This window comes from Schistocerca americana, chromosome 2, assembly GCF_021461395.2.
Source record: "Schistocerca americana isolate TAMUIC-IGC-003095 chromosome 2, iqSchAmer2.1, whole genome shotgun sequence".
Classification (NCBI taxonomy): Eukaryota; Metazoa; Arthropoda; class Insecta; order Orthoptera; family Acrididae; genus Schistocerca; species Schistocerca americana.
In genome coordinates this window covers 141,807,467-141,835,300 of record NC_060120.1, presented here as the reverse complement: position 1 = coordinate 141,835,300, position 27,834 = coordinate 141,807,467, and the positions used below count along the sequence as shown (strand labels likewise).

The following is a 27,834-nucleotide window of genomic DNA, read 5'->3' as shown; positions in this document are numbered from 1 at the left end:
ATAGGCTCAGTCATGAGTAAAGCCGGTGGTAGACTTCAATTTATTGGTAAAACACTGGGAAGTGCGATCACTCTACGAAGGAAATTGATTAAAAATCACTTGTGTGAACCATCCTGAAATATTGCTCAAGTGTGTAGGATCCATAGCAAATAGGACTGACAGGGGATACTGAATTTATACAGAGAAGGACAGCAGGAATGGTCACAGGTGTGTTTAATCTGTGGGAATGTGTCGCAGAGGTACTGAAGAACTGAACTGGAAGATTCTTGAAGGTAGATGTAAACTATCCTGAGAAAGTCTTTTAACAAAGTTTCAAGAACAGGTTTTAAATAATGACTCCTGGAATATACTGCAATCCCCTAAGTATCGCTCACATAGGAGGATACAATAAGAATAATTACTCCACGCACAGAGACATTCAATTAATCATTCTTCCCACACTCCATATATGGATGGAAGAGGAAGAAGCACTAATAATTGATATAATGGGATGTACCCTCTGCCATGCACCTCACAGTGGTTTGGAGAGTATACAAGTAGATGCAGATGAATGTTAAACCAGTTTTATTTTTGAATTATTCTATAATTTGATAAATATATTAATGCTAGGCTGTATGAAACACTACGGAAATGTACTGATGGATCCTTTAGTGAGTTGCAGACAGGCATAATTAAAGGACTCCTACACATAAGCTTTGGGCCGTAGCATCTGTCAGAAAAACAGAAACACACATCATTCATTCACACAAGCAAGCACATCTCATGCACACCTGATTGTCAACTCCAGCAGCTCAGGCCAGAATGCAACTATCATATGGGATGGAAGCAGCAATCTGGAGGGAGCAGGAAGGGGAAAGAGCTGTGTACAGGTGGGAGAAACCAGACATGCCATCTGTCAGAGAGTGTAGGGAACAGTACACCAACAGGTACAGCATCCAGAGGTTGTGCGGCAGGGAGGCGAGGAAATCTGAGTGAAAAAGGAGAGGAGTGGGGGAAAGATAGGAAGATGCATTGGCAGAAGGCAGCAAACAAAGAAGGTGGGAGACAAGAGTGAGGAAGAGGTGACAGGGCAGATAGGCCAGCGTAGTACCACAGGTTGAGGCCAGAATAATTACAAGAGCAGAGAATGTTTTGGACGGGTAAAGTCCATCTGCACAGTTCAGAAAAGCTGGTTTTGGAAGGGAGGATGTAGATGGCTCACATAGTGAAGTAGCAACTGAAATCAAGCATGTTATGTTGTGCTGCATGTTGTGCCACAGGGTGGTCTATGTTGCTCATGGCTATAGTTTGGCAGTGGCCGTTCATCCTAGTGGACAGCTGGTTTGTGGTCATACCAATATAAAAAGCTGTGCTATGACTGCAGCAGTGCTGATAAATGACATGGCTGCTTTAAAACAGGTGGCCCAGCCCCTGATAGGATAGAATAAAACTGTAAGAGGACTGGAATAGGAAGTACTGAATGGGTGGCTTGGGCACGTCTTGCACCTGGGTCTTCCACCGGGATATGATCCTTATGGCAAGGGGTTGGAATTGGGAATAGCATAGGGATGGACTAGGATGTTGTGATGGTTGGATGAGCAATGTACCACCACTTTGGGTGGGGATGGGAAGGTTCTTAGGTAGCATGTTCGTCACTTCAGGGCATGATGATAGGTAATCAAAGCCCTGGCACAGGATATGCTTCATCTCTTACAGTCTGAGGAAATGAAAGGGGTCCTCCTTTGTGAATGGTTCTTGGGGGTGGTCGGAGGATTTGGGGTGTGAGGGGAAATGGCAGACTAGGTGTGGGGGACTGTGCCTGTTTGCAAATACCTTGGTGAGGCCCTCAGCAGACTGGGTAAGGGAGTTCTTATCATTGCATGTATGCTGTCTTCGAGTGACCACACTGTGTGGGAGGAATTTTTTATGCGAAAGGGATGACGACTGTTGAAATGCCAGTACTGTTAGTGGATAGGATAAAGTTACTAACAAGGGAAACTCCCCATCGCACCTTCCACATATTTTGTGGTAAGATGGCCCAATGGATAGTTCATTGGCCCAATTGATAGTTAATCAAAAACTGAACACAGATCAAGGATGAAAATAGGAAGAAAGTGCACTGAACTGTGAAAAAAATAAGCAAAGTAGAAATAGTGGACAGTCCAAGCTCAAGGTATGCAACATCAAGTGAATTTGAATAGCCAGGACATCGTGGTTCTATGGTGATGGTATTGGACTATGAAGGAAAAAACTATGTTCAAATCTCCCTTGTACCCCCATCCCCCTTTCCACAAAATTATGAACTGTCTGTCTGGTCACTGACATGTCCATTCACTGTATTAAAATTTATGCCTCTGTCATGGTGTAACGTCTGTTTGAGCAGCGAGGTGTAAGGAACAGACCTCCACAGATGTACATACATCCTATTTGTTCTACACAAGTACCACATGTTATGACTCTTGCATTCTGTTTTGGACGTTTTGACTCTTGAATTCCTTTGTTGTAACATAGCACACAGCCATTTATTTGTTGTTTTCATATCTGTGAGAGGTCACTGCAGCATCTCACCTACACTCACTGTTCATCACATTTACCTATGACACTAAAATATTCTTACAACATGACTCATATTCTATAGCCATTGTATAGTATGATAACTGCAGACAGGAAGTTCAAAACTTTGCAATAATAATAATAAAAAGAGGTGCATGAGAGAGATTTGAAAATGGGCCTCCAGCTTGTGATGAAGCAAGCTGGGATATTTTTTACTTCCCGTTTTGTTTTGCCATCTGACTCCTTAAATTTGTTTTTTCTCTTTTAACTAATTACCATTAACAAACACAAGTATAATCTGCATTTTCATATAAGAGAAAGGTTGGCCCTCAGTTTTAAAGAAGTTAACAACAGATCTAATTTTGTGCTTAGTTTTATGTATGTAATTGATTTTCTAATTTATTTTGACTACTACTAGTTAGTATCTTTCATTATAGAGTGAAATCAGTAATTGTTTTGTAACTTAAATTCTACTGCTGACGTTTAAACAAATATAAATTCTGTAATAATTGTTAACATTTGGAAGGCAAAATAATAGTATTCTCAAAGGATCTATTTGGCTCTACTCGAAAACATGTTATCAAAGCCAGCTCTTAATTAATTCCAAAGTAATTAACAGTTTTGTCAAAAGTATTGTTTGTGTAACTATAACTGTTAATTTCACAATTTAAACAAATAATTCGGCCTAACTCTTGTAGCAGAAGGGACTATTAAAAGGAACATATTTTTCAATGTATTCAGTTAATATAATGAGTTAAGTTTTAATTGTAATTTCTGTAACTTTAACTTTGAACAGTGTGTAGTTTCAGTACCTATTATTGTGATGATATATAAGGGCCCGATTTTTGGTCATGAGACAGTCAGTCCACAGCAGTTTCAGACGAGGAACCTGTGTTGGTTAGAACGACAACAATGCCTCAACTTAACAGTGTAATAAATGTTACACAATTAGGCCATGTGTTAAAACAGTTACAGTATCTACTCCATACGTCCCTTTCTATTCTTCAAGAACTGAGAACTTTGTCGTTAGGCTTTTACTGCTCGTAGATGTTCAACAGTAAACTATTGTAGCACTATGTGGATTTTCGCCTGCTAACTATTAATGGGGCTTATGGGAAGTTAGAACAATAGTGCACTGGCCACATGTAACTATGTATTATTGGGGAGTTGTGAAAAGTGAAAGTAAAAGACTGTGAAACACAACTGTGCATCTGTTGGCTACATCATTTACAGCAGACAGTACTGTACATCCACTCCCTATTTTTTTCAGCCAGTATGTCTACACCGAGAACTGTTAAAGAAAGAAACAACTAGGTGAACTGCTACAAGCTTTGCAATCCAACACCGTGACCACACAACCATGATGCCATGGTTCTTGCAATTCACTCGATGTTGCATATCTTGGGCTTCAACCATTCACTGTTTCTATTTTTCTTCTTTCTTCAGAGTTCAGGACACCTTCTTCCTGTTTTCATGCTTGATCTGCATTCAGATTTTGATGGACTATCCACTGGGCCATCTTCCCACTAAACCTGAGGGGAGTGTGATGGGGAGTTTTCCTTGTAAGGTGTGTGAGGAAAGAGTTAGCAAGTCTGGAATCTGAAGGACATCGGGGAAGATAGTGTTCATAGCATTAAGACCATGGGCATATGGGATGCTGGAGTAGAGAGAGGGGGTGTCAACAGTGATGAGTAGGGATCCAGGAGGTAAAGGTGTGGGGATGGTGGACAGTTGGTGAAGGAAGTGTGGTGTGTGGCTCCGATGTGGAGGCTAGACTATGTGCAATTGGTTGGAGGTGTTGGTCAATGAGAGCCGAAATTCTTTCAGTAGGGGCACAATAACCAACCACAATGGGTCATCCAGGATTGTTGGGTTTGTGGATTTTGGGGAGCATGTAGAAGGTGGGTGTGCGGGGTGTCATAGGGATGAGGAAGGAAATGGATTCAGGGGAGAGGTTGTGGGAATGGCCTAAGGCTTTAAGCAGGGATTGGAGGTTGTGTTGGACTTCAGGGATAGGATTACTCTGGCAGATTTTATAGGTGGAGGAGTCAGGTAATTGGCAGAGGCCTTCCACCAGGCAGTCACTATGATTCAATACAACACTGATGGATTAGGTCAGAATTTGTTTCGAAGCTGGTTATGGCTATTCTTTCTTCTGCTGAAAGGTTGGTGTTCTGAGGAACAGATCTGGGGAAGCATGGTGAGGTAAAGCTGACGATAAAGAATTCCTGGAAGGTGACCAGCAGATTTTTGGCTGGGCGAGGGAGATGATCTCAGTTAGGTGGTGGTATGAATTGGAAGAGGCAGGGTTCAATGTTGGAATTAGGCTGGTTTTGGTTGGAGGGATTGGTGGCAAAGAAGTGTTTCCATTACAGAGATAGGGAGAAGGAGAGTAGTTTTTGACAAGTCCAGCATGGTTAAATTTGGGTTTGAGGATAAAGGTGAGGCCTTTGGATAGGACTGAAACTTCCGGGGAGCCGAGGGTCTAAGTGGAAAGGTTAACAACAGAGTTATGGGAATGTTTCAAGCTCTGGATTTGGTGGAGTGTTGGTAGGGAGTTTTGAGGGATGTAGCTAGTTGAAAAAGCCAGCTAGGTAGGGTTTATGTGCTATGAGGGGCGGAGAGGAGGAACACTGTGGGTAGGATATGGATTGGGTAGTGGCACCCCGAGGCGGCTGTAGGATGTCAGCAGGTTGGATAACTTACAGAGATGGTGTCTGGAATGCTCCTTTAGGTGCTGGAGAGCAAGGTATTCAGTTTCAGAGATGTGAAGTATGAAGCAGGGACTGCACAGTAGTAGTATCTTCCAGAGGGAGCAGAGGTGGTTCTGGGATGCCTGTGATACGGAGATGTGTTTTTGCAGTACCAGGTTTGTGTGGGTCAGGGACTGGCGGATTCCTAAAAGGTTAAGGTTACTGTGAAAGGAGGGACGGCATCCAGAGAAAGGAATTTTTATGGTTAGGCTGTTTGGGAGGCTTCCACGATTTAGGCATCATTCAAGAAATAGGATGTGGGACTGGGTATTAGCCAGAGAAAAGGATTCTTTTCTGAACTGGTGCAGAAAGATGGAGCAGAGGTCTATTATGGCAGAATGGTGTAAAGGAAATGGGAATGAGGTGGACATGGGCAGAATAGGTGTTGATGGTTGTGTGAGGAGCTCGATAAGTGAAAATACGTGTAAAACATACATAAAGGCACATAAAAACACAGAGAGATGTGCAAAAATATGCACATATATGTAAAAATACACAAAAATGTGTGAAATCATATAAAACTATGTAAAAATACACACGAATACGTTAAAAACATACAGGAACATTGGAGAAAAGGTACGGATGAGGTATGGGAGTATGTGTATGTGTTGCAACAAGGGAAGAGAGGGGGAAGGGGGATGGGCTACGTTGAGAATGACAGGTTCGTGTGTACGGGCAGGTGTGAAAAATAAAATGCTACAGTATCATATTCACTCAAGAATAAGGCAAGCCTGATTATAAGATGACCCTGATTATAAGACAATCCCTTTTTTTTCCAAGAGGCTTCTTAATAAAAATTTATTTTTTAACATATTCAGGCTAATCCAAATTACAAACTTTTATTGATACACAGTATCTGCCAAAAAGGTAACATTATATCTACTTTAAATTTATGCCATTTATTGACTGTCTACATTTTGATAATACACAAAGAAATAAAATTAATGAAGAGAAATGGTTTACGTTAATTTGCCGACCATTTTCTTTTCTACATTTTTCACTTACTAATCCTGCCGTCTGTGGTATCACTATCATCATCATCCAAATAGCACAGCTGTGAAATTTATATCTTCAGTTTCACAAATATTTGGCTGTTTCTTCCCAATACGTTGTGATTTCTGAGGTTGTGGTTACTATTGAATATGAAAACACAACTGTTTTTATATGAATACATTTCAGACTTCACTTCAATACGGACTTGAGAATGTTTCAGTTTCACTTGCTTCCAAACAAACTGTCTACCCGCCAATCTCTCAGTGGCTGCTTACAACCAGCTGTGTGCTGACACACCCCCTTTCGTTTCCGTCATATGCCATGGTGAACGTCAACAACATTGCAGCAAAACTCGTATAAGTAGGCTACTAGCTCCTATCTAGACTTTTACCATCTCCCACATAAATAAATACTCTTGTTCAATTCAAACTACAAATAGATTTGGTCAAACTGCAGTTTAAACGTGGTAGGTCTTCCTGAAAAGCCAAAGTACGCAGTATACATTGTATCGGTTGGCAGCATGACATAATTTTCTGCCCACTCATTGCTCCCCTCCATGCAGTCATCTAGTTCCCAGCCAACCTCCTTGGTCCCAGCTAAGTTGGTACCAGTGTCCCCCTCCAACCCATAGTGCTGTGCCTGAGCAACTATGAAACATGGACTGCAATACCTTCTAGGGTACAGGTCAAATGTAACAACAGCAACTAATACATAACAAAGAATCACAATCATGATTCAGTCCAAGTCTCAAACTTCACTCGTCTCATGATTTACTGATGAATGTTTGTACTATCACTCTAGCGACAACATTTCAACTATGATTTCTTTCATTTGTTAGAAATTTAATTATGGATTAATTTTCCTTCTTGTTTCTTCTGAATGTCACTATAATGTTCTAAAGCTGACTAAAAGCTGCTAACATTTTTACCTGGTATACTAGTACGTGAACAGTGACAGAATTTCTCATTTCCAAACCACTTAGTAAATCAATACAGTCTCCCACAATCAAATAAAATGTCAATCTGGGTTCAGAATCAAGTAATGTTTTTGAAGGCCAACACTTCTGCTTTTGAATGTTACCTATACATTAAAAGCAACATTAATGTTTCTACAAGGTATCCACACATTTATGAGAATTTTTATTGCAAATCTGCTCAGATACAATAAGAGCTTTTAAGATGATAGCACTAAATTCTATCTCCTCCTTTGTTTCACAAAACTATCAAATTTTAAGCACCGCAATAGACTGTTGTAGTGGCTAGTTGGTAGTTTCTGACATATCCCTTGCAATAGTGCCATGCAAGTCAAGTGTCACGTGATAGTAAGCACAACATCAATACTGTATCGAGCACTTCGTCATGTCAGGAAATCTTGAGTCTGTTTGAATGCGAGTAGATTTTGCCTATTCTCCAAAATAAATTTGCACATGACCTCAATAGACAAAGTTTTTTGGTCAATGTAAGACAACCCCTGCATACTGTATTAAACAATGTAAAAACACAGAAATAGTTTAATCTGTGAATATAAGAAGAGTCTGTCAGGTTTGGGGAAAAAAACACGTCTTATAACCAGGCAAATAAAGTAGGTCAGAATGAGGGATAAAATTGGGATCAATAGGATAAATATAATTATAAATATTGAAGGAAGTAATCTGGGGCAACAGATGCTGCATCAACAATCCATGCAGTCACAAAGCCTGTTTTGAGTGTGGACAATCATTGATACAGTGTGGCTCAGAAGCAGATGGAGTTTGGAAAATGGTGAATGAACACAGTAAAGCAGAGAAAGAATTGACACTGAATAGAGTAATGCTATGGAGAATAGTAACAAAGGAAAACATCGTAGGATTGTAGAGAGGAAGAAACAACAATGGAAACTCCAGGTATGAATATCAACAATGTAGGAAAGATAGATTGCTACTTATTGTAAAGATGGCACATTAAGTTGCAGAAAGATACAGCCATACACAACCTCAAAACAAATCCTGACCTAATCACCCTACTTGCAGACACAAGTTCCACCAGTGTTGTTATGAACTGCAGTGACTGCTTGGCGGAAGGCCTCTGCCAATTATCTGACTCCTACAAATATAAACTCTGCCAGAGTGATCCCATTCCTGAAGTCCAACACAACCTCCAATCCCTGCTTTAAGTTAGGAACTTCTCACAACCTCTCCTCTGAACTCATTTCCCTCCTCAGCCCTTTTGAACCTCATACACCCACCCTTCACATGCTCCCCGAAATCAACAAACCCAACAATCCTGGAACATCATTGTGGCTTGTTATTGTATCCCGACTGAAATAGTTCCAGCTCTCATTGACCAACACCTCCAACCAACTGCATGTAATTATGAAAGATACAAATCACTTCCTTCACTGACTCTCCACATCCCCATCCCCTCACCTCCTGGATTGCTATTAATCACTGTTGCTGCCACCTCCCTACACACCAACATCCCTCAGGCCCACAGTTTTACCTCTATTGAACACTACCTTTCCAATTTCCTTCAAATTCCAAACCCACTATCTCATTCCTCACACACTTTAGTAACTTTTTCCTAACTACCAAAAGTACCTGCATTTCAACAGCTGTCATCCCTTTCCCACCAAAAAATCCCTCCCACACAGCCTGGCCATCCATGGACGGCATATCTGCAGTGACAAGGACTCCCTCACATAGTAATCTGAGGATCTCACAAGGTCTCTGCAAATAGCACTACCCAAGGCCTAGTCTGCAAATGAATCTCCCATGCCTTTTCCCCTCACACCCCAATTCCTCCCTCCACCCCCCAAGAATCAGCCACAAAGGAGGGCCCTCTTTATCACCTAATATCACTTCAGACTGGAACAACTGAACCACATCCTTTGTCAGGGCTCTGATTGCCTACCATCATGCCCTGAAATAAGGGACATCTTACCAATCCTCCTAAAGTTGTGTTCCTTCGCCCACCAAATCTCCACAACATCCAGCCCATCCCTATACTATTCCTAATCCCAATCCCTTGCCACGAGTATCATAGCCTGTGGAAGACACAAGTGTAAGACCTGCTCAAGCCATCCACTCACTTCAAGCCATCCACTCACTTCCCATTACGGTCCTGTCACAGATTTCTCCTACCCAACCAGGGGCCAGGCCACCTGTGAAAGCAGCTATATCACTTACCAGCTCTGCTGCAATCATTGCACAGCTTTTTATAAGACTACAAACCAGCTGTCCACCAGAATGAATGGCCACTGCCAAACTGCGGCCATGAGCAAGGTAGACCACCCTGTGGCACAACATGCAGGTGAACGTAACATCCTTGATTTCAATGGCTGCTTCACTACACGAGTCACCTGGATCCTCTCCTCCATAACCAGCTTTTCTGAAATGTTCAAATGGGGATTATCTTTTTAACACATTCTCTACTCCTATAATTATCCCAGTCTCAACCTACACTGGCCCCACACCTTCCACTCAACAGTTTCCACCCCCTCTGCCCTGTCACCTCCTCCTCATTCCTGTCTCCTACCTTCTTTGTTTGCCGACTTCTGCCAATGCATCTGCCCATCTTTCCTGCTCCCGTCCATTTTTGCTCCCTGTTCCCTGCCGCTCTGCTCCACAACTTCCTGACCCCGTGCCTGTTGGCACTGTGTTCCCTGCACCATCTGCCAGACTGCACCCCCCCCCCCCCCCCACCTGCACACTACTGCACCTCCCACTCTCTCCCCACCTTAACAGACTGCTGCATTCTGGCCTGAGCTGCCACACTTGGCAGTCATGTGTGCATGAAATGTGCTTACTTGTGTGAATAAAAGGTGTGTGTTTCTCTTTTTCTGACAAAGGCTGTGGCCAAAAGCTTATATGTAAGTGTCTTTTAATTGTGCTTGTCTGCAACTTCACATGTCATCTTTATGGTAAGTAGCAATCTATCTTTCCTACACTACTGATAGGCCTACCCGGAATTTCCATTGTTTGATTTTATTCTTTAGTGAGCTTACTTTGCTTGTGAGTGATACGCTAAAAAGTTCACACACTACAAATAATGAACTTTGTGTGCTTTGCTTTAGAGATATAATAATGACTTTTGAATGTTGTGACATATGAGTACACAAATAACATTTTAAAATTAATAGCTTACTAACCAGGCATACTGAGCAACTCCCTTAGCAGCTGAAACAATACATCCAAGGCATACGGTTGATAACGGCGTGGGCAGGTCATTGTAGCACTTGCCAGTCCTTCCAATAGTATGAACCACACTCGTAAAACACCACTAGGTTTGTCTAAAGCATCCAGTGATAGCATCTCACCACTGATACTAAGTGAGCTGTATGAAATACCACCATCCATATTACTCTCAGCAGCACTTGTACCCATTTCAAATTGAGTAACTTCCACATTCGGTATTAATGGATCCACAACTTGTGGTGAGTTGTTTAACTGAATCCTATGAACAGCAAGAAACAAGTTCTTGTTTACATAACTGAATAATATTCTTGTCACTATGTACTGCATACACATTTTTTAAAAGAAATGTAACAAGAATTTAACAGATTACTTATTCAATATACTATGAAGATCCACAATAAAATGATAAGCACCCTCGGCAAAGGTGATCCCAACTTTAAAAAAAAAAAAAAAAAAAACAAAAAAAAAAAAAAAACATGCAACTATTTAATTCTTATCAGAAGTATGGAGGAGTAAAATACAAATATTGGGGTGAATTCAAGCAAATATTCACTTTATAGCTGAAGTATTGAACTACAATGGGCCACATAAAGAAAAACTTGAACAGTAACAATATTATGAAAAGGATAGTTACTATTCATCATATAGCAGAGATGCTGAGTCACAGATAGGCACAATACAGAGACTGTTGGAAAGTGAACTTTTGCCCAACTTGGCCTTCTTCAGAAAGAGAACACACACACACACACACACACACACACACACTCACTCACTCACTCACTCACTCACTCTATGGCCACTGAGGCCCGACTCTTTTATTATGCCTGTCTGTGACTCAGCATCTCCACTATATGGTGAGTAGAAGTCGTTGTTGTTGTTGTTGTGGTCTTCAGGCCTGAGACTGGTTTGATGCATCTCTCCACGCTACTCTATCCTGTGCAAGCTTCTTCATCTCCCAGTACCTACTGCAACCTACATCCTTCTGAATCTGCTTGGTGTATTCATCCCTTGGTCTCCCTCTACGATTTTTACCCTCCACGCTGCCCTCCAATGCTAAATTTGTGATCCCTTGATGCCTCAGAACATGTCCTACCAACCGATCCCTTCTTCTAGTCAAGTTGTGCCACAAACTCCTCTTCTCCTAAATCCTCTTCAACACCTCCTCATTAGTTATATGATCTACCCATCTAATCTTCAGCATTCTTCTGTAGCACCACATTTCGAAAGCTTCTATTCTCTTCTTGTCCAAACTATTTATCGCCCATGTTTCACTTCCATACATGGCTACACTCCATGCAAATACTTTCAGAAACGACTTCCTGACACTTAAATCTATACTCGATGTTAACAAATTTCTCTTTTTCAGAAACACTTTCCTTGCCACTGCCAGTCAACATTTTATATACTCTCTACTTCGACCATAATCAGTTATTTTCCTCCCCAAATAGCAAAACTCCTTTACTGCTTTAAGTGTCTCATTTCCTAATCTAATACCCCCAGCATCACCCGACTTAATTCGACTACATTCCATTATCCTCGTTTTGCTTTTGTTGATGTTCATCTTATATCCCCCTATCAAGACACTATCCATTCCATTCAACTGCTCTTCCAAGTCCTTTGCTGTCTCTGACAGAATTACAATGTCATCGGCGAACCTCAAAGTTTTTATTTCTTCTCCATGGATTTTAATACCTACTCCAAATTTTTCTTTTGTTTCCTTCACTGCTTGCTCAATATACAGATTGAATAACATCGGGGAGAGGCTACAACCCTGTCTCACTCCGTTCCCAACCACTGCTTCCCTTTCATGCCCCTCAACTCAACTGCCATTTGGTTTCTATACAAATTATAAATAGCCTTTCGCTCCCTATATTTTACCCCTGCCACCTTCAGAATTTGAAAGAGAGTATTCCAGTCAACATTGTCAAAAGCTCTCTCTAAGTCTACAAATGCTAGAAACGTAGGTTTGCCTTTCCTTAATCTAGCTTCTAAGATAAGTCGTAGGGTGAGTATTGCCTCACGTGTTCCAATATTTCTACGGAATCCAAACTGATCTTCCCCTAGGTCGCCTTCTACTAGTTTTTCCATTCGTCTGTGAAGAATTCACGTTAGTATTTTGCAGCTGAGACTTATTAAACTGATAGTTCGGTAATTTTCACATCTGTCAACACCTGCTTTCTTTGGGATTGGAATTATTATATTCTTCTTGAAGTCTGAGGGTATTTTGCCTGTCTCATACATCTTGCTCACCAGATGGTAGAGTTCTGTCAGGACTGGCTCTCCCAAGGCTGTCAGTAGTTCTAATGGAATGTTGTCTACTCCCGGGGCCTTGTTTCGACTCAGGTCTTTTAGTGCTCTGTCAAACTCTTCACGCAGTATCATATCTCTCATTTCATCTTCATCCTTTTCAAAATATTGTTATATTCTATCCTGGATTTTCCATTGTTTGAAAATGAGAACAGTGTAGTACAACTTCAGAACACGAGTTCTTCATCAAAAAGCATACTCATATTTGTGAGCACATTCATACAAAAAGCCTCCAACGAGAAATAAAAGTTTAGAAGTAGAGTTATAATATTAATATATGGCTATCCACTGCCCAAGGCCTCAATTATATCATGAGGTATTATATTTGTTCATTGTGTTGTTTGCATGCCATATAGCAGGAGCAGAAGCCTTGAGAATACAAGGCACATTCCCAAAGTAAGTTTCATCACAGTTTTTGAAGGAGAAGATGGTACACCAGACGATGCAAACAAACACTGTATGAATCCACATCTGTTGTTGGTTCAGTGACAGAAGGGGTGTCAGCAGACATGAAGTGATGCATGTGCAGCGTGCTGAAGAAGAAAAAGTAGCAGCAGATTGGGGCCCTCGAGGTTGAGTACACAGCACGGTGGCAGATGGATGTGTACTGACAATGTGGATGCGATGGAAGTGGGACTAGTCTGTTTGTCACCCATGAATGCCTACAGATTGTGTATAGTGAAGAGGTCATGTCTGTCAAAAGGTTGGTTGCTGGAGTTGCGTTATCTGAGAGGGAGGGCAGAGTGGAGGATGAAGGTTGAAGCGGGTATCCTTCAACATCCAAGAATGAAAACAACAGTGGTAGAGTACATGACATACTGTTAGCGGTCAGGCACATAATGGTGTCAGACACATTGTTTATTGGTTGTGCTAAAGCCCATCACATGCTCCATTCTCTAAGGGGTTACTGAAAAGTGTCTGCAAGATGTGTGCCAAGAAATCTGAGCCCAGATCACAAGATTGTGAGAATGGGAATCAGCTTCGATCTCTCAGTGCAATATGTGTGAGAGGGAAATGAGCTCCTGTTCAGAATCCTCAGAGGCTATGAGACTTTAACTGAGAATCCAAGGGTACCTCAATGATGTGTAAGCATCCCAGTTCCCCAGTGAGGAAAAAATTTCAAGTGTCACCTACCACAAGAAAGGTTGTGGTCATAGTGTTCTGGGACATGAAAAGTGTGATTCTCCTTGATTTCCTCCAGCAAGGAATCATTAATGCATCATTTGACAAAAGAGAGTAGAGCTCTTGAGTGAGGGTGGAGTGCTCTTTGACAATAAAGCAAAACCACACACAGCAAGGCTTGCACAGGATCAGATTTGTCACTTCAGTTGGGAGACATTGGAAAGCCCAGACTACAACCCCAGTCTTGCCCCCACTGGACTTTCAACTGTTCCGTGCATTAAAAGCTGCTCTCTCGGGATGTCACTTCCAAACCAATGCTGACGTGGAGCACGCTGAGAGACAATTCCTAGCATCACAGGACACTGAGTTATACCAGAGTGGTTTCTTCAAAACTATACGCATGCTACATCAAATGTTTCTGTGTCAGTGACAACAACGTCAAAAAATAGTGCAAGGTATATAGTTCATGAAGCCATGGTGTATTTATTTTGGGCAATAAAATTTCTGTGTGTAAAACAATGATGAAACTTATTTCCAGAATGTCCATCATAAGTATTGATCTGCACAGTCAGCTATAATAGAATATTTATATAAGCACCAATAACTACAGTAAGAAGCTAAAGCATATTTCAAAGAAATGTTGAAACAACAAAATGGTGGAAAATGAAAATACAGATGATAAAGACTAGTGCTTCCATTGTCATAACATCCATCTACAGGAAGGAAAATGGATGAATACTTAAGACAAGTGAAAAATAAAAGGTTGCAGAATATAGTAGACTCCAGTGGGGCAAGTGGAGTGAGTGTATAAAGGAACGCAATTTCTGAGAGCCACAAAAAGCTATGACTCTTCTTTGGGTGCAAGCAAACAATACAGATGAAATGTTATTATGGCAATCACATGCAAAAAGATATGAATAGGTGATGAACTGAATTAAAGGAAAAGATGGAAATGTAGTGAACATGGACACATAATCTAGAGTTATATTTCCTTCACCAATCGTGAATTAGAACTACAAATATAGTACTCCAGATTCAGGAATGAAGAATTTAATGCATGTAATCTTCAGCAAAGCCTTTCATATCTAGAATGTGGGAATTAATGGGCATATAGTTCGTTCTCAAATACTCCTAAAGTAGTTTGTTTTTGACAGTGTGTTATTCTAAATTGTTGAGGAATATCAGAGGTTTATTAAAAAATTCCATTAGCCACTGATGAAAAGAAAAGGAAATAAACATGATAGTTATGATAGTTAGTACGAGAAAAGTAAAAGTGTGTAACTACATTTAGGAAAATTAATACAATATATATACAGACAAACTTAAGCACACAGACGTGCACATATGAAAGCATGTACACATTCATAGGAGTCTCTTTTTCCTTAAGGCACAATATAAACACAATTCTAGAACATGCACAGCATCAATTTATCAAAAAGATTGTAACATGCAAAAATGTACCTGTGAGCTGAGTGAAATACTGGGCATGCAGGCATATTGTACATAGACGCTAAAATGTCAGCACATCTCTCAAGATATCTTAGTGCAGCCAGGCAAAGTTCCACAGATGGATTCAAATGAGAACCTGTGAATTCATCTGGTGGGTAACCAGAAATTTCTTCAATTTCACCTGCGTATGAAATGACAAGAGATATTTTATTTCAAACAAACATTACAATTACACTGATACCTGATATTCCTATGTTATTTACAGAAATGCATAGACTTTATTTAGACAGCTTAGTCAATATAACTGTCAATGATAAGCAATTCCACACTTACTTGGGCCTCGTACATGTTTCAGTAGGCAAAGTATGCAATCGACTGCAGCATTTGAGAACACCAATGCATTATCAGTTTGCAGAAATACTTCAAACACATCAAGCAAAGCACGAAGGTGGCTGTTTATGTTATCTCCAGCAGTCTGTGAAAATGGTAATTTGACTACCCTAAGAGCACCAAAAAGGGGGCGCCAGCCAGATCGTATTTCGGTTCTGTTTGCTTCCACAAATTCACAAATACAGCTCACAATCTGAAAACATCCAGGATAAGTAGCAATTCCATTTATAAAGTCAGATTAGAAAAAACTCTATTATTGGCAAAAAGGAAATTTATCATTCATTCTACATAAATATTCTACAACTGAATTACCTGATCCTGAACATCTACATCACAGAGTTCAAGACATAGTAGATTTTCAAAAGGTTTGAAGAGAGCTTCATTAAAATGAAAATACGGTAGCTCTGTCTGCTCATTCAAGAGGGCATTTACAGCATCATGAATGCATGCAACTGCTTTTTTGGAGATGGCTCGTTCCTTATGACATGCAGCCTGGAAAAAGAGTAGTAAATGTTTTGACACTTTACACAGAAGTTTACAATTATTAGTAGGGATCTTTTGTAAACTATTTCTGTGCACAACACACTTCAGTGCCACTATTTGTTTTTAGAAATACAACACCAAAATACTGAACTGAGAGGCTCTTACACCTTGTAAACTGAGTAGAAGTAATTGTGCAATTCAACAGAAATTTAACTTACAAATGGAATTTTCATTTGTAAGTAGCTCTGCAAGACAGATCAAACATCAAATACATATTCATAAATACATAAAAATACAGCTTGAACTGTCCTATACATTTAAAAGATATTAATGGATCCCATAATTTCCCTGTAACTGACTGGCTCACTCTGAGAAGAAATATTGGAGTTTAGCCTGAAGCACAAAGAGGATGAATAAACACATAATAGTCCAGTTCTGATAGAAACAGCAGTGTATCACTAAGCAGGAAGGAGATGCATAATTACTGAAAACATGTATGATAATTAATACGTGAATGTGGAACAACTGCTTTCGATGAAAGATGGACTCTGTTACTGCATAACCAATAGTTCACAAAATTTTCTAATAAAATTCCCATCTGCTCTCAACCATAGCATTAGTGGAGTATTAAAATGTTTTGTAAATGACATCAGATTTTGCTACAATACATTAGAAAGACTCGAGTTTATAATTCAAAGAATAACACAAGATGCAATAAGCAGTCTAAAGATTTGATGACTTGGGACCAAAGTTTCAGGATATTTTATGTATATGAGGTCTAGTACTTCCTCCAGATAAAAAATCTGCTGAGAAGTAGACAAGCATATAAGCAAAATAAAAAATTTCTTCTTCAGAGAGCATGTGCATGCACATCACCCCACCCTCCCCCAACCCACACACACATACACAACTGTCTCTTGATGCTGCAGCATGAGTAGAAATCTTGGATTTGGTTGGAGTTCGAGACAGGGGCTAGGGGGTGGGGCGAGGGAGAACATAATGGGAGAGGGGTTGGGAAATACTGTAATTAAGTGGAACATATAGGTCCATACAGAGGTGGCTTTTTGTATGGACTATCCCAGACTTCACCTTAAGCAATTTACAAAAGTAATTGAAAACCTAAATCTAGATGGTTGGATGTTGTTTTGAACTGCAACCTGTACCGTAGCAAGTTATTCCGTGTTATGATAGGTGCAGTAAATTGTGGAGCCATGAGCACCTCTGGTCCAGTAGCTGCAAGAGATTCATTCATTTATTTTCTTTAGTTAGGACGCAGCTGACACACCTATATCAGTTGCCACCTGTGGCAGTGACTCAGCCTGCCAGTAGAATGCTACAAATATTTATAGTCCCTAAGACTATAAATAAACTAGATTAGTTATTCCCCCATTTTGTTCAAACTTCACACATGCTTTTTAATACTGATAAAATGATTTTGTCCAAATTTCATTTTATTTATCTTAGTTTAATGGATAGAAAATTTTACCTAAAAATCATACAAAACCATTCTGGTATTTCAAAACTGATTGAGTAAGGGCAAGAGATTGACTTTCAACATATTATGGAACTACTATGAAAAGTTCAGCTCCTAAAAATCAATTAACTAGAATCTTTCATTATACATAATTTGTAATTTTTATTTGACGTAATACTGTAAGCTTCTAAAATTAATATTCAGTTAAAATTTGTTATGCGAGTGCATGGGAGTGAATTTGAGGGTGAATGAGGGACATTTGAAAATTCAAAATCTTTTATTTTGTGAAGATCTATGTGAAATCCAAACCGTGGGAAAAATTCCTGGGAGGAACCAGAAGCCATGTGACAAATGTCTGAGTCAGCATGTTTTTGAAAAAGGCAGCCAGAAAAGATTATGAATGGAATAAGTTTATTATTTAACTTTGGAATTATTTCATACTTTATTTGGTTTATAATTAGACCGTCAGCGAGAGTGCACCATGAGTTCCTGCTACTAATAAGGCAATTACACCGTTTGCTTGTAACATATTTTTACAGGCTTCAAACACGAGCAACTTATTTTCAGTTATCTGTGTAGTTACTAGTTTATTTTTGTAATTTCTTGGGTGTTCGAGTGCCTACTAGGCACAACCTTCTATTTCAATACAGTGTAGTGTACAGTACCACTGTTGCTATCGACCCTTGTATCATACAGGGTTTTGTTTGTTTGGTTAGAACAGCTCAGTGTTGGTTAGACCATCAGTGAGAGAGCACATCGATTTCGCGGAGCTAATAAGGCGAGTACACTGATCATTTATTGCATATTTTTATGAGCTTCAAACAGGAGCGACTGAGTAATGGACAGGAACTGTGACTGTTGTGTACAGATGCGAGCTGAGTTGGCGACCCTTCGCTCACAGCTCCAGGCTGCGTTGGCTTCCATCACACGGCTCCAGGCTGCTGCCAAGGGGCGTCACTGTGGGGGATGAACGCGGGGATGCGAGGGACATCAAGCACGTCCCACGTGTCCTCCGATTGGTCCACCGCTGTGACCACCCTGGGTACTGCCTGCACTGAGACTGACCCCCCACCAGTGGTAGAGTGCGAGGTCATTCAAAAGTATGGCAGGCAGTGAAAAACTTTCCGAGGGGCCAATCGTAGGGCCTCCCCGGTTCGTTTGACGAACAGGTTTCAGGCGTTATCTGTGGCTGACGATGTCTCTGAGCCGGATGCAATCGTCCACCCTGTTCCAGAAGAAGCTTCTGGGCCTGCTAGGTCTGGGTGTTACCAGAGGGTGGGTTTGATGGCAACTGGGAGCTCCGACATTAAGCACATAATGGGGCCCCTTAGAAACATGGCTGCGAAGAAGGGGAAGGAAGCCACTGTGCCTTCCATGTGCATTCCAGGGGGAGTCATTCCGTATGTGGAAAGGGTGCTTCTGGATGCTATGAAGAGTACAGGGTGCAGCCAACTGGAGGTGGTGGCTCACGTCGGTACCAATGATGTGTGTTACTTTGGATCGGAGGAGATTCTGTCTGGTTTCGGGCGGCTAGCAGAAATAGTAAAAACTGCCAGTCTTGCTTCCAAGGGTAATGTGGAGCTCACCATCTGCAGCATTGTCGATAGAACCGACTGTGGTCCTTTGGTGCAGAGCCAAGTGGAGGGTCTGAATCAGACGCTCAGGTGGTGGGTTTCCAGGTTCCGCTTAATAGGTCAGGAGTCCACTACACACAAGAGGTGGGCTACACGGGTAGCGGGGGCTGTGTGGAAGGGACTGGGAGGTTTTTTAGGTTAGAGGGTCTCAGGGAACCACAGAAGGGGCGTCTGTCTAAAAGTGGGCAGGTAAAACACAGTAAGGTAGTTGTAGAAACGATTGGTATTGTAGTTGTAAACTGTCATAGCTGTGTTGGGAAAGAACCAGAGCTCCAAGCCCTAATAGAAAGCACTGAAGCTCAAATAGTTGTAGGTACAGAGAGCTGGCTAAAGCCAGAAATAAGTTCAGCTGATTTTTTTTCAAACAATCTAACAGTGTTCAGAAAGGATAGATTAAATACAGTTGGTGGTGGAGTATTTATTGTTGTCAGAGGTAGTTTGCCTTATAGTGAAACTGAAGTAGATAGTTCCCATGAAATAGTGTGGGTAGAGGTTATACCTGACAATCGGACTAAACTATTAATTGGATCGTTTTACCAACCCCCTGACTCAGAAGATATAGTTGGCGAACAGTTCAAAGAAAATTTGAGTCGCATTTCAAAAAGGTACCCCTTTTATACAATTATAGTCGGTGGGGACTTCAATCTATCCTCAATACAGTGGCAAAATTATATGTTTAAAGGCGGCGGCAGGCATAAAATGTTATCCAAAATTGTACTGAATGCTTTCTCAGAAAATTATTTTTAACAATTAGTTCATGAGCCCACTCGACGTGTAAATGGTTGTGAAAGCATACTTGACCTTTTAGCAACAAATAATCCTGGACAAATAATGAATATTGTGACGAGTACAGGGATTAGTGACCACAAGGCAGTTGCTGCTAGGCTAAATACTGTAACATCTACAACCACCAAAAAGAAACGCAAAGTATATCTATTTAAAAAAGCTGATTCCTTCCGATCTGATCATGTAAGTGTAGAAAAGTAGTGGAATGTTTTCAAAGAGATAGTATCGACAGCAAGTGAGATATATATACCACATAAATTAATAAGTGTTGGTACTGAGCCCCATGGTACACAAAGCGGTTCAGATCGTTGTTGCAGAAGCAATGAAAAAAGCATGCCAAATTTAAAAGAACGCAGAATCCCCAAGATTGGCAAAGTTTTACAGAAGTTCGAAATATACTGCGTACTTCAATGTGAGATTGCTTTAATAATTTCCACAACGAAAGTCTGTCTCAAAATCCCGCAGAAAACCCAAAGAGATTCTGGTCATACATAAAGCACACCAGTGGCAATATGCAATCAATACCTTCACTGCGCGATAACAATGGTGAAGTCACTGATGACAGTGCCACTAAAGCAGAGTTATTAAACATGGTTTTCCGAAACTCCTTCACCAAAGAAGACAAAGTAAATAATCCTGAATTCCAATCAAGAACAACTGCCCAGATGAGAAACATAGAAGTAGATATCCTCGATGTAACATAGCAGCTTAAATTGCTTAATAAAGGCAAGGCCTCTAGTCCAGACTGTATACCAGTCAGGTTCCTCTCACAGTATGCTGATACAATAGCTCCATATTTAGCAATTATATACAACTGCTTGCTAACAGAAAGATCCGTACATAAAGACTGGAAAATTGCTCAGATCACACCAATACCCAACAAGGGAAGTAGGAGTAATCCGCTGAATTACAGGCCTATGTCACTAACGTCGATTTGCAGTAGGGTTTTGGAACATACACTGTATTCGAAAATTATGAAGTACCTTGAAGAAAATGATTTATTGACACATAGTCAGCATGGATTCAGAAAATATCGTTCTTGTGAAACACAACTAGCTCTTCATATTCATAAAGTATTAAGTGCTATCAACAGGGGATGTCAAATTGATTTCATATTTTTAGATTTCCAGAAGGCTTTCGACACCGTTCCTCACAAGCGGCTTCTAAACAAACTGCATGCCTACGGAGTATCGCCTCAGTTGTGCGACTGGATTCAAGATTTCCTGTCAGTTCATAGTAATAGTTGGGAAGTCATCGAGTAAAACAGAAGTAATATCCGGTGTTCCTCAAGGAAGTGTTATAGGCCCTCTATCGTTCCTGATCTATATTAACAACATAGAAGACAATCTGAGTATCCGTCTTAGATTGTTTGCAGATGATGCTGTCATTTACCGTCTTGTAAAGTCATCAGATGATCAAAACGACTTGCAAAATGATTTAGATAAGATATCTGTACAGTGCGAAAAGTGGCAATTGATCCTGAAGAAAGAAAAATGTGAAGTTATTCACATGATTACTGAAAGAAATTAGCTAAATTTCAATTACGTGATAGGTCACACAAATCTGAAGGCTGTAAATTCAGCTGAATACTTAGGGATTACAATTACAAATAACCTAAATTGGAACGATCATGTAGATAATATGGTGGGTAGAGCAAACCAAAGACTACGATCCATTGGCAGAACACTTAGAAGGTGGAACATGTATACTAAAGAGACTGCTTACACCATGCTTGTCCACCCTGTTCTGGAGTATTGCTGTGCGATGTGGGATCTGCATCAGGTGGCACTGACGGATGACATCGAAAAAGTACAAAGAAGGGCAGCTCGTTTTGTATTATCGCGAAATAGGGGAGATAGTGTCACAGACATGATACGTGAATTGGAGTGGTAATCATTAAAACAAAGGCATTGTTCGTAGTGACGGGATCTTCTCATGAAATTTCAATCACCAGTTTTCTCCTCCGATTGTAAAAACATTCTGTTGGCACCCACCTACATAGGGAGAAATGATCATCACAATAAAAAAAGATAAATCAGGGCTCACACAGAAAAATTTAAGTGCTTGTTTTTCCCATGTGTTGTTCGAGACTGGAATGGTAGAGAGACAGCTTGAAGGTGGTTCGTTGAACCCTCTGCCAGGCACTTTATTGTGAATAGCAGAATAATGATGTAGATGTAGATGCAGATGTAAATCTAATGTAATAAATAGAAGTTTTGCTTACATAAAATTACTTTCTACATTGTGATTGGGTAAGAGAGGATTTTGCCACAAGAATCATCTACAAAGAATGTTCTGATTGGTCATTCAGATCAACAGATAGTCAGAATTGAGAGCTTCCCACACAGAGAGGGGGGTGCTATCTGTGGGAGGACACTGCCCAGGAGAGCTACTTCTGAACCATTGTACTGAACACATTACATTAGATCACTCTTCGAAAATAGTAAATAAAAAGGAAAGAATTAGAGTCATTAATTTTGTTCTGTAAAGGAAGGTGACTGAATCAACCAAATGTTTCACTTGCGTAAAGTTGTGAACACGGACTTGGTAGCCATTTAACAAATCTTAGTGACAATACATAGACAACAGAACTTCAAATATCTTGCTACAAGAAGGTAGACTCTAAATGCCCGATATTTATCATGAACTTTCAGGAACTGATTTTTCACTAGAGTTTTGCGACCTCTATCTGATACGTAGTAGGTGATGATTTCTTTAACGCTGATGCACCACCTACGTAGTACCTGCTATGGCAGAATGAAGGGTCAACAAGCACACAAGAAGCCTATCGAGGTAGGTGGACTGGACTGTATGAACATGATAACAACACGAAGAAAACCAAACCCCACCCCACCGCACACCCTCCTGAATATGAGTCCACTCTCTTACGAATGCACGAAACAGCTCAGGCTCATGGAGAGGAAGTAGGAGGCTCACAGGGAGGGAGGGAAGCAGGGTAGGAAGGAAAGTATGGAACATAGCGAATTGTGAGTAGGAGAAAACAATAAAGAAATAGGAAAGATTAAAAAAGTGAAAAGTAAAAAAGGGAGAGACATGTGGGCACAAGGGTTGAATTTGATGGAAACAGTAGGGGGAGAGGGGAGGGATGATGGCAGATACAGGCGGAATACATGTGTACAGGAAAGGTCAATGAAGAAAAGTATGTGCTGCAAAGATAGTTCTCACCTGGACAACTGGGAAAAGGCAGTGTGTTGAGGAGAAAACAGGTGGTATAGGTTGTGAAATAGCTGTTTACATCAAACACTTTATCTTGTCCTGTAATGTTCCATAAATAGGTGGTCTACTTGGCCCCTGCTCAGAGTTCGGCAGTAGTTATTCATGCAATTGGAACATTTTTTTATGGTTATATCCATTGAGAAAGCTGTGCAATTGTTACCGTAAAGTTGGTATATGATGTAACTGCTTTGCCAGATGGCACTGTCTCTCTCAGGACAGGAAGTGCTAGCTAGTGACAAGGGTATCTGAGCCTTCCAAGGGCAGGAAAACTAAGATTTAATGTTGACAAAAAGATAATTAGAAATGGAGAAGAAGACTGGACTGAATAAGGAAAGAAAGAAAATCATCAATGCCCTTTTCAAAGTACCCATCCTGGCATTTGTCTTGAGTTGAGGGAAACCACAAAAAACCTAAATGTAGATGTCACGTGGGAGAGTTTGATACCAGCTCATACAGTGTTCAAGTGTGGTACATTACCAATTGTGCCACATGTTGCTCAGTAGATCTTCTATAGGGATATGATTCATGTGGCATAAGAGGAGCATAAGGAGGACAAGGATTTTGTAGTTTCGTGAAGAACGGGAATGCTCTTTTGTGGCTGGCCAGCAGGTTTGTGAGCAATTTTCGGATTGTGGCTCGACACTACATGGCTGATCTTTTTATAGACAAGATTTTGACAGTAATTTCAGTCTGAAAAGTCCTCATCAAGGTAAGAGGGCTGCTTGTCACTGCAGAAACAATACTCACAAATGACCAGGTTGTATGGGAGGAATATTTTGGTATGTAACAGAATGGCTGATAGTTGTTGAATCAGAAGTACTGCTGGTGACTGGAAGATATAATATAAAACAGAGTCCTTTATACAGACTTTGGTGAGGTGGAAGTCAACACACAAGAATGTGATACAGAGAGTCATTGAGGGCTACTTGACACAAGTAGGGGACCAAGTGTCGACGTTCTGGAGGAATGAGAATAGGGTGCACTCACGTGGGTCCAGATCATAAAGATGTCACCAATGAATGAGTGGTTTACTGGTTTAGGATTCTGAATGAATAGGAAATAAGACTTTGAGACATCTTATGAACAGGTTAGCACAAGATAGTTACATTCAAGTGCCTATTGTAGGATTGTGGTATTGTTGGCAAGACATGTCTTCACAGGAGAAATAGTTGTGAGTGCAGATGTCGACCTTCCTGGTTACCAGGAAAGATCTGTCGATCTAGAGACAGTCGAGCCTTTTGATAGACAACATTAAACAGCAGCAAAGCCATAAATAATTAAACAGCAGCAAAGCCATAATCATCGCGTATGTAGGAGTAGAAAGAGGATGTATCAGCAGCAACAAGCAGAGCTCCAGGTTGTAAAGGGACAGAAGCTGGTGAAACAAGTGGTAAGGTTATTGGATACAGAAGGTTAGGCTGCAGGCTGTATACTCAATTTTAACAAACTTTTGCAGTGAAATTTGGCATGTGTTCATTTTGTTAACATTTTTTTGTGCCAGTGATACTGTGTGTTAGTACGAATTTTTTAATCTGTCAAAATCAAGTAAGGGTGGAAATATAATGAGAGAAAAGCAAGGAGAACAGTTAAACGTATTTGTGAAATAGCTGTCCAGTGAGAGCTCCCTGATAAAGTTGGAAAAGGTAGGCAGATCTCCTCTACCCCTTATGCTGTTATATTAGCTACCAGCAGCAGCAGAACAGTAGCAGTAGCAGTAGCAGCAGCAGCAGCAGCAGCAGTAGTAGTAAGATGGCCAGATGGGGATTAGAATCTCCACCTCTAGAATACAAAGATCATCTGTTTAAAATAATGCCACCTCATTCAGTATTTCCCTAGTGTACAACATTGTTCTGTTCATATATTCTCACAGAGAAGTTACATAATGTAAAAAGCTAGTTCTAAACAGCTCATTCATCTTTCAGAAATGATTGCCACATTCACACACACTTTACTTCTTAACAAATATGAAGCACGATAGTGTGTCTGTCCACATTAATTAAATACTTAAACCAAATTATGAAATTACTGATGTAAGGAAATTTCATGTAGAACCTAATTTTGAAGCTGCAGCTGTATTGTTTACAAACTGAAATTATTTCTTTCTCTATATATCGCCCAGCCAATTGCCATGAAGACTTATTCTTTGAAAGGCTTGAGAAACTGATGGTCTTGTTTCTAAAGAATAACAAATGCAGACCCGGACCTCTGGGTAATACTATCTGAAATTTTCAGTTAAGCAGAATGCAGTATAATACTACTACACTTCGCAGTGCTGACCACAAAGGGCTGTGGCCTAAAATTCCTCTAGATAACAGATACCTGTTGCAGAAAAGTAACCAATCCATTAACGAACAGAAACTAAACACACTAAGAACTATATTAAGCTTAACAGACTGGAACAAATTAATTACACATGATATGAATGCTAATAAGTCAGCCAAAATATTTTTAGGTATGTTAACTTAAGTTTTTGAAGAAATGTTCCCTATATGATATGAGTAATATTGCAAGTGAAAACACCATTCTAAATGAGGAGGTTTAAAACACTGGTAAACACCACACCTAAATAATATAAGGCTCATGATGCTCCTGTATTGTTATAGATCACTTTACAGTTAAGCAGATAAAGATAAATACACAATCATTAAAAAGCAGCTCAGATCTTCAGTCAAGACATAAAGCAACATGGAAAGTCAACAAAAAAGAAACAAACTGCCAAAAAAAGATTGCAGTATTCCAGTTCACTGTGACACAAAAATTACATACTTTGCCACTCCTATCTTAGAAAGAGATTGATGTGGGAAAGGCAGAACATTATAGCTGTCATTACACAATGAAACAACAGACAGTTTTAGATGGAGTCATGTAACTTGTAGAGCTCTCAGCGAAGCTGTAGCCAAACTCAGTAATTCCTGAGCTGAAGGTCACCATGAATTTTCTAATTCTCAACACATGAGAACAGAGATAATAACACCTTTAACAAAACTAATAAACAAAATATAAAGGAAAGGTGCCAACCCACATTGGTTAAAAATATCCATAATCAAGACTGTCTATGAGAAAGGTAACACAGCACAACCTGACAATTACTGACCTATTTCATTTGTCCCAATAATTTCTGAAATAAGAGAGTACTGTACGCACTAGCAGATGAATCAGTATTATGAATATACCAATCTAATCTGTTGTGCACAGTAATGGCTTCAGATGTACCCTCCCTATTGTGAAAGCAGTTGACAACATCATCATAATAAAAGTATACGATTGCTTTGAGAATATGTCAATAACCTGTGTGACACTGTCAGATTTAAAGAAAGACTTTATCAAAGTGTCCAGTGACATCCTAATAAGAAAGCTAAAGCACTATGGAATAATGGGACAGGGGAGAGTGACCTCCTCCTAATTGCAGCCATACTCCTAAGCAATGGGAAATAAGAAATGGGAAACAATTTTGTGTGTGAATAATATGTACTCCATAATCTGATAGGGCATGTTAATGAAACTTTGCTTTCTACAATTCCCATCTGATATACACAATTCTGCTATTGGGAACATTCCCAACACTACTATGGAAGAATTTGAAAAATCAGGCAAAGCTAAGTAACAGCTACAAATCTCGAAAGAAGTTTTTATTACGCAACTGTAATTGTTTGTTAAGAATAAAACCATTTTTAAGCAAGAGGTATTTTAAATTTTCCAATTCTTCTAGGATGTAAACCCTGAAACCTTTTTCCCGGAATGTAGAATACTGACATCTTGCACTTCTTCGAGTTTCTGCCCTGCGATTAACAAGTGCTCGGCAAAGGATGAATTATGAATATCAGTACACTTTTTTCCTAGATGATGTTCTCTAAAACTTACAGATACAGCTTGCCCTGTCTGTCCTATGTAATAGGCCAGACAAGAGTCACAGACGATTTTATAAAATGACTTTCGCAAATGAGACTGTGTTGAATCCATATTGTGAATAAGACTATTTTTTACAGAATTATTGGTGAAAAAAGCTACTTTGAAATCATATTTGTTTTGCATAAGATGCTGTATTCTGTAAGATCAGGACCAAGAAATGGTACAGAAATAAAATTTTTCTATTCATTTTGGTCATTAAAGGAGATGCCCAGGGTGGTAATTCTGTTCTTCTTTTTATTGCTGAAAATGTTACTTACTATGTTGGGTTCATAGCCACTATTAACTGCAATATATATATATATATGTGCGTGTGTGCGAGTGTATACCTGTCCTTTTTTCCCCCTAAGGTAAGTCTTTCCGCTCCCGGGATTGGAATGACTCCTTACCCTCTCCCTTAAAACCCACTTCCTTTCGTCTTCCCCTCTCCTTCCCTCTTTCCTGATGAGGCAACAGTTTGTTGCGAAAGCTTGAATTTTGTGTGTGTGTTTGTGTTTGTTTGTGTGTCTATCGACCTGCCAGCGCTTTTGTTCGGTAAGTCACCTCATCTTTGTTTTTATATATAATTTTTCCCACGTGGAATGTTTCCTTCCATTA

At 40.1% G+C, this 27,834-nt stretch overlaps 1 protein-coding gene across 1 annotated transcript in view; it reads right to left on the bottom strand.

Moving 5' to 3' along the window:
* The window catches only part of LOC124595869 (brefeldin A-inhibited guanine nucleotide-exchange protein 3), a 306,469-nt gene that overhangs the window by 30,668 nt on the left and 247,967 nt on the right, over positions 1-27,834 (bottom strand). Inside the window, exons 21-24 of the mRNA XM_047134775.1 lie at positions 16,030-16,209; positions 15,661-15,910; positions 15,340-15,508; positions 10,404-10,708 (exon numbers count right to left, since the gene is read on the bottom strand). Coding sequence (XP_046990731.1) covers positions 10,404-10,708; positions 15,340-15,508; positions 15,661-15,910; positions 16,030-16,209 — 904 coding nt within the window. The remainder of the gene's footprint in view (positions 1-10,403; positions 10,709-15,339; positions 15,509-15,660; positions 15,911-16,029; positions 16,210-27,834) is intronic.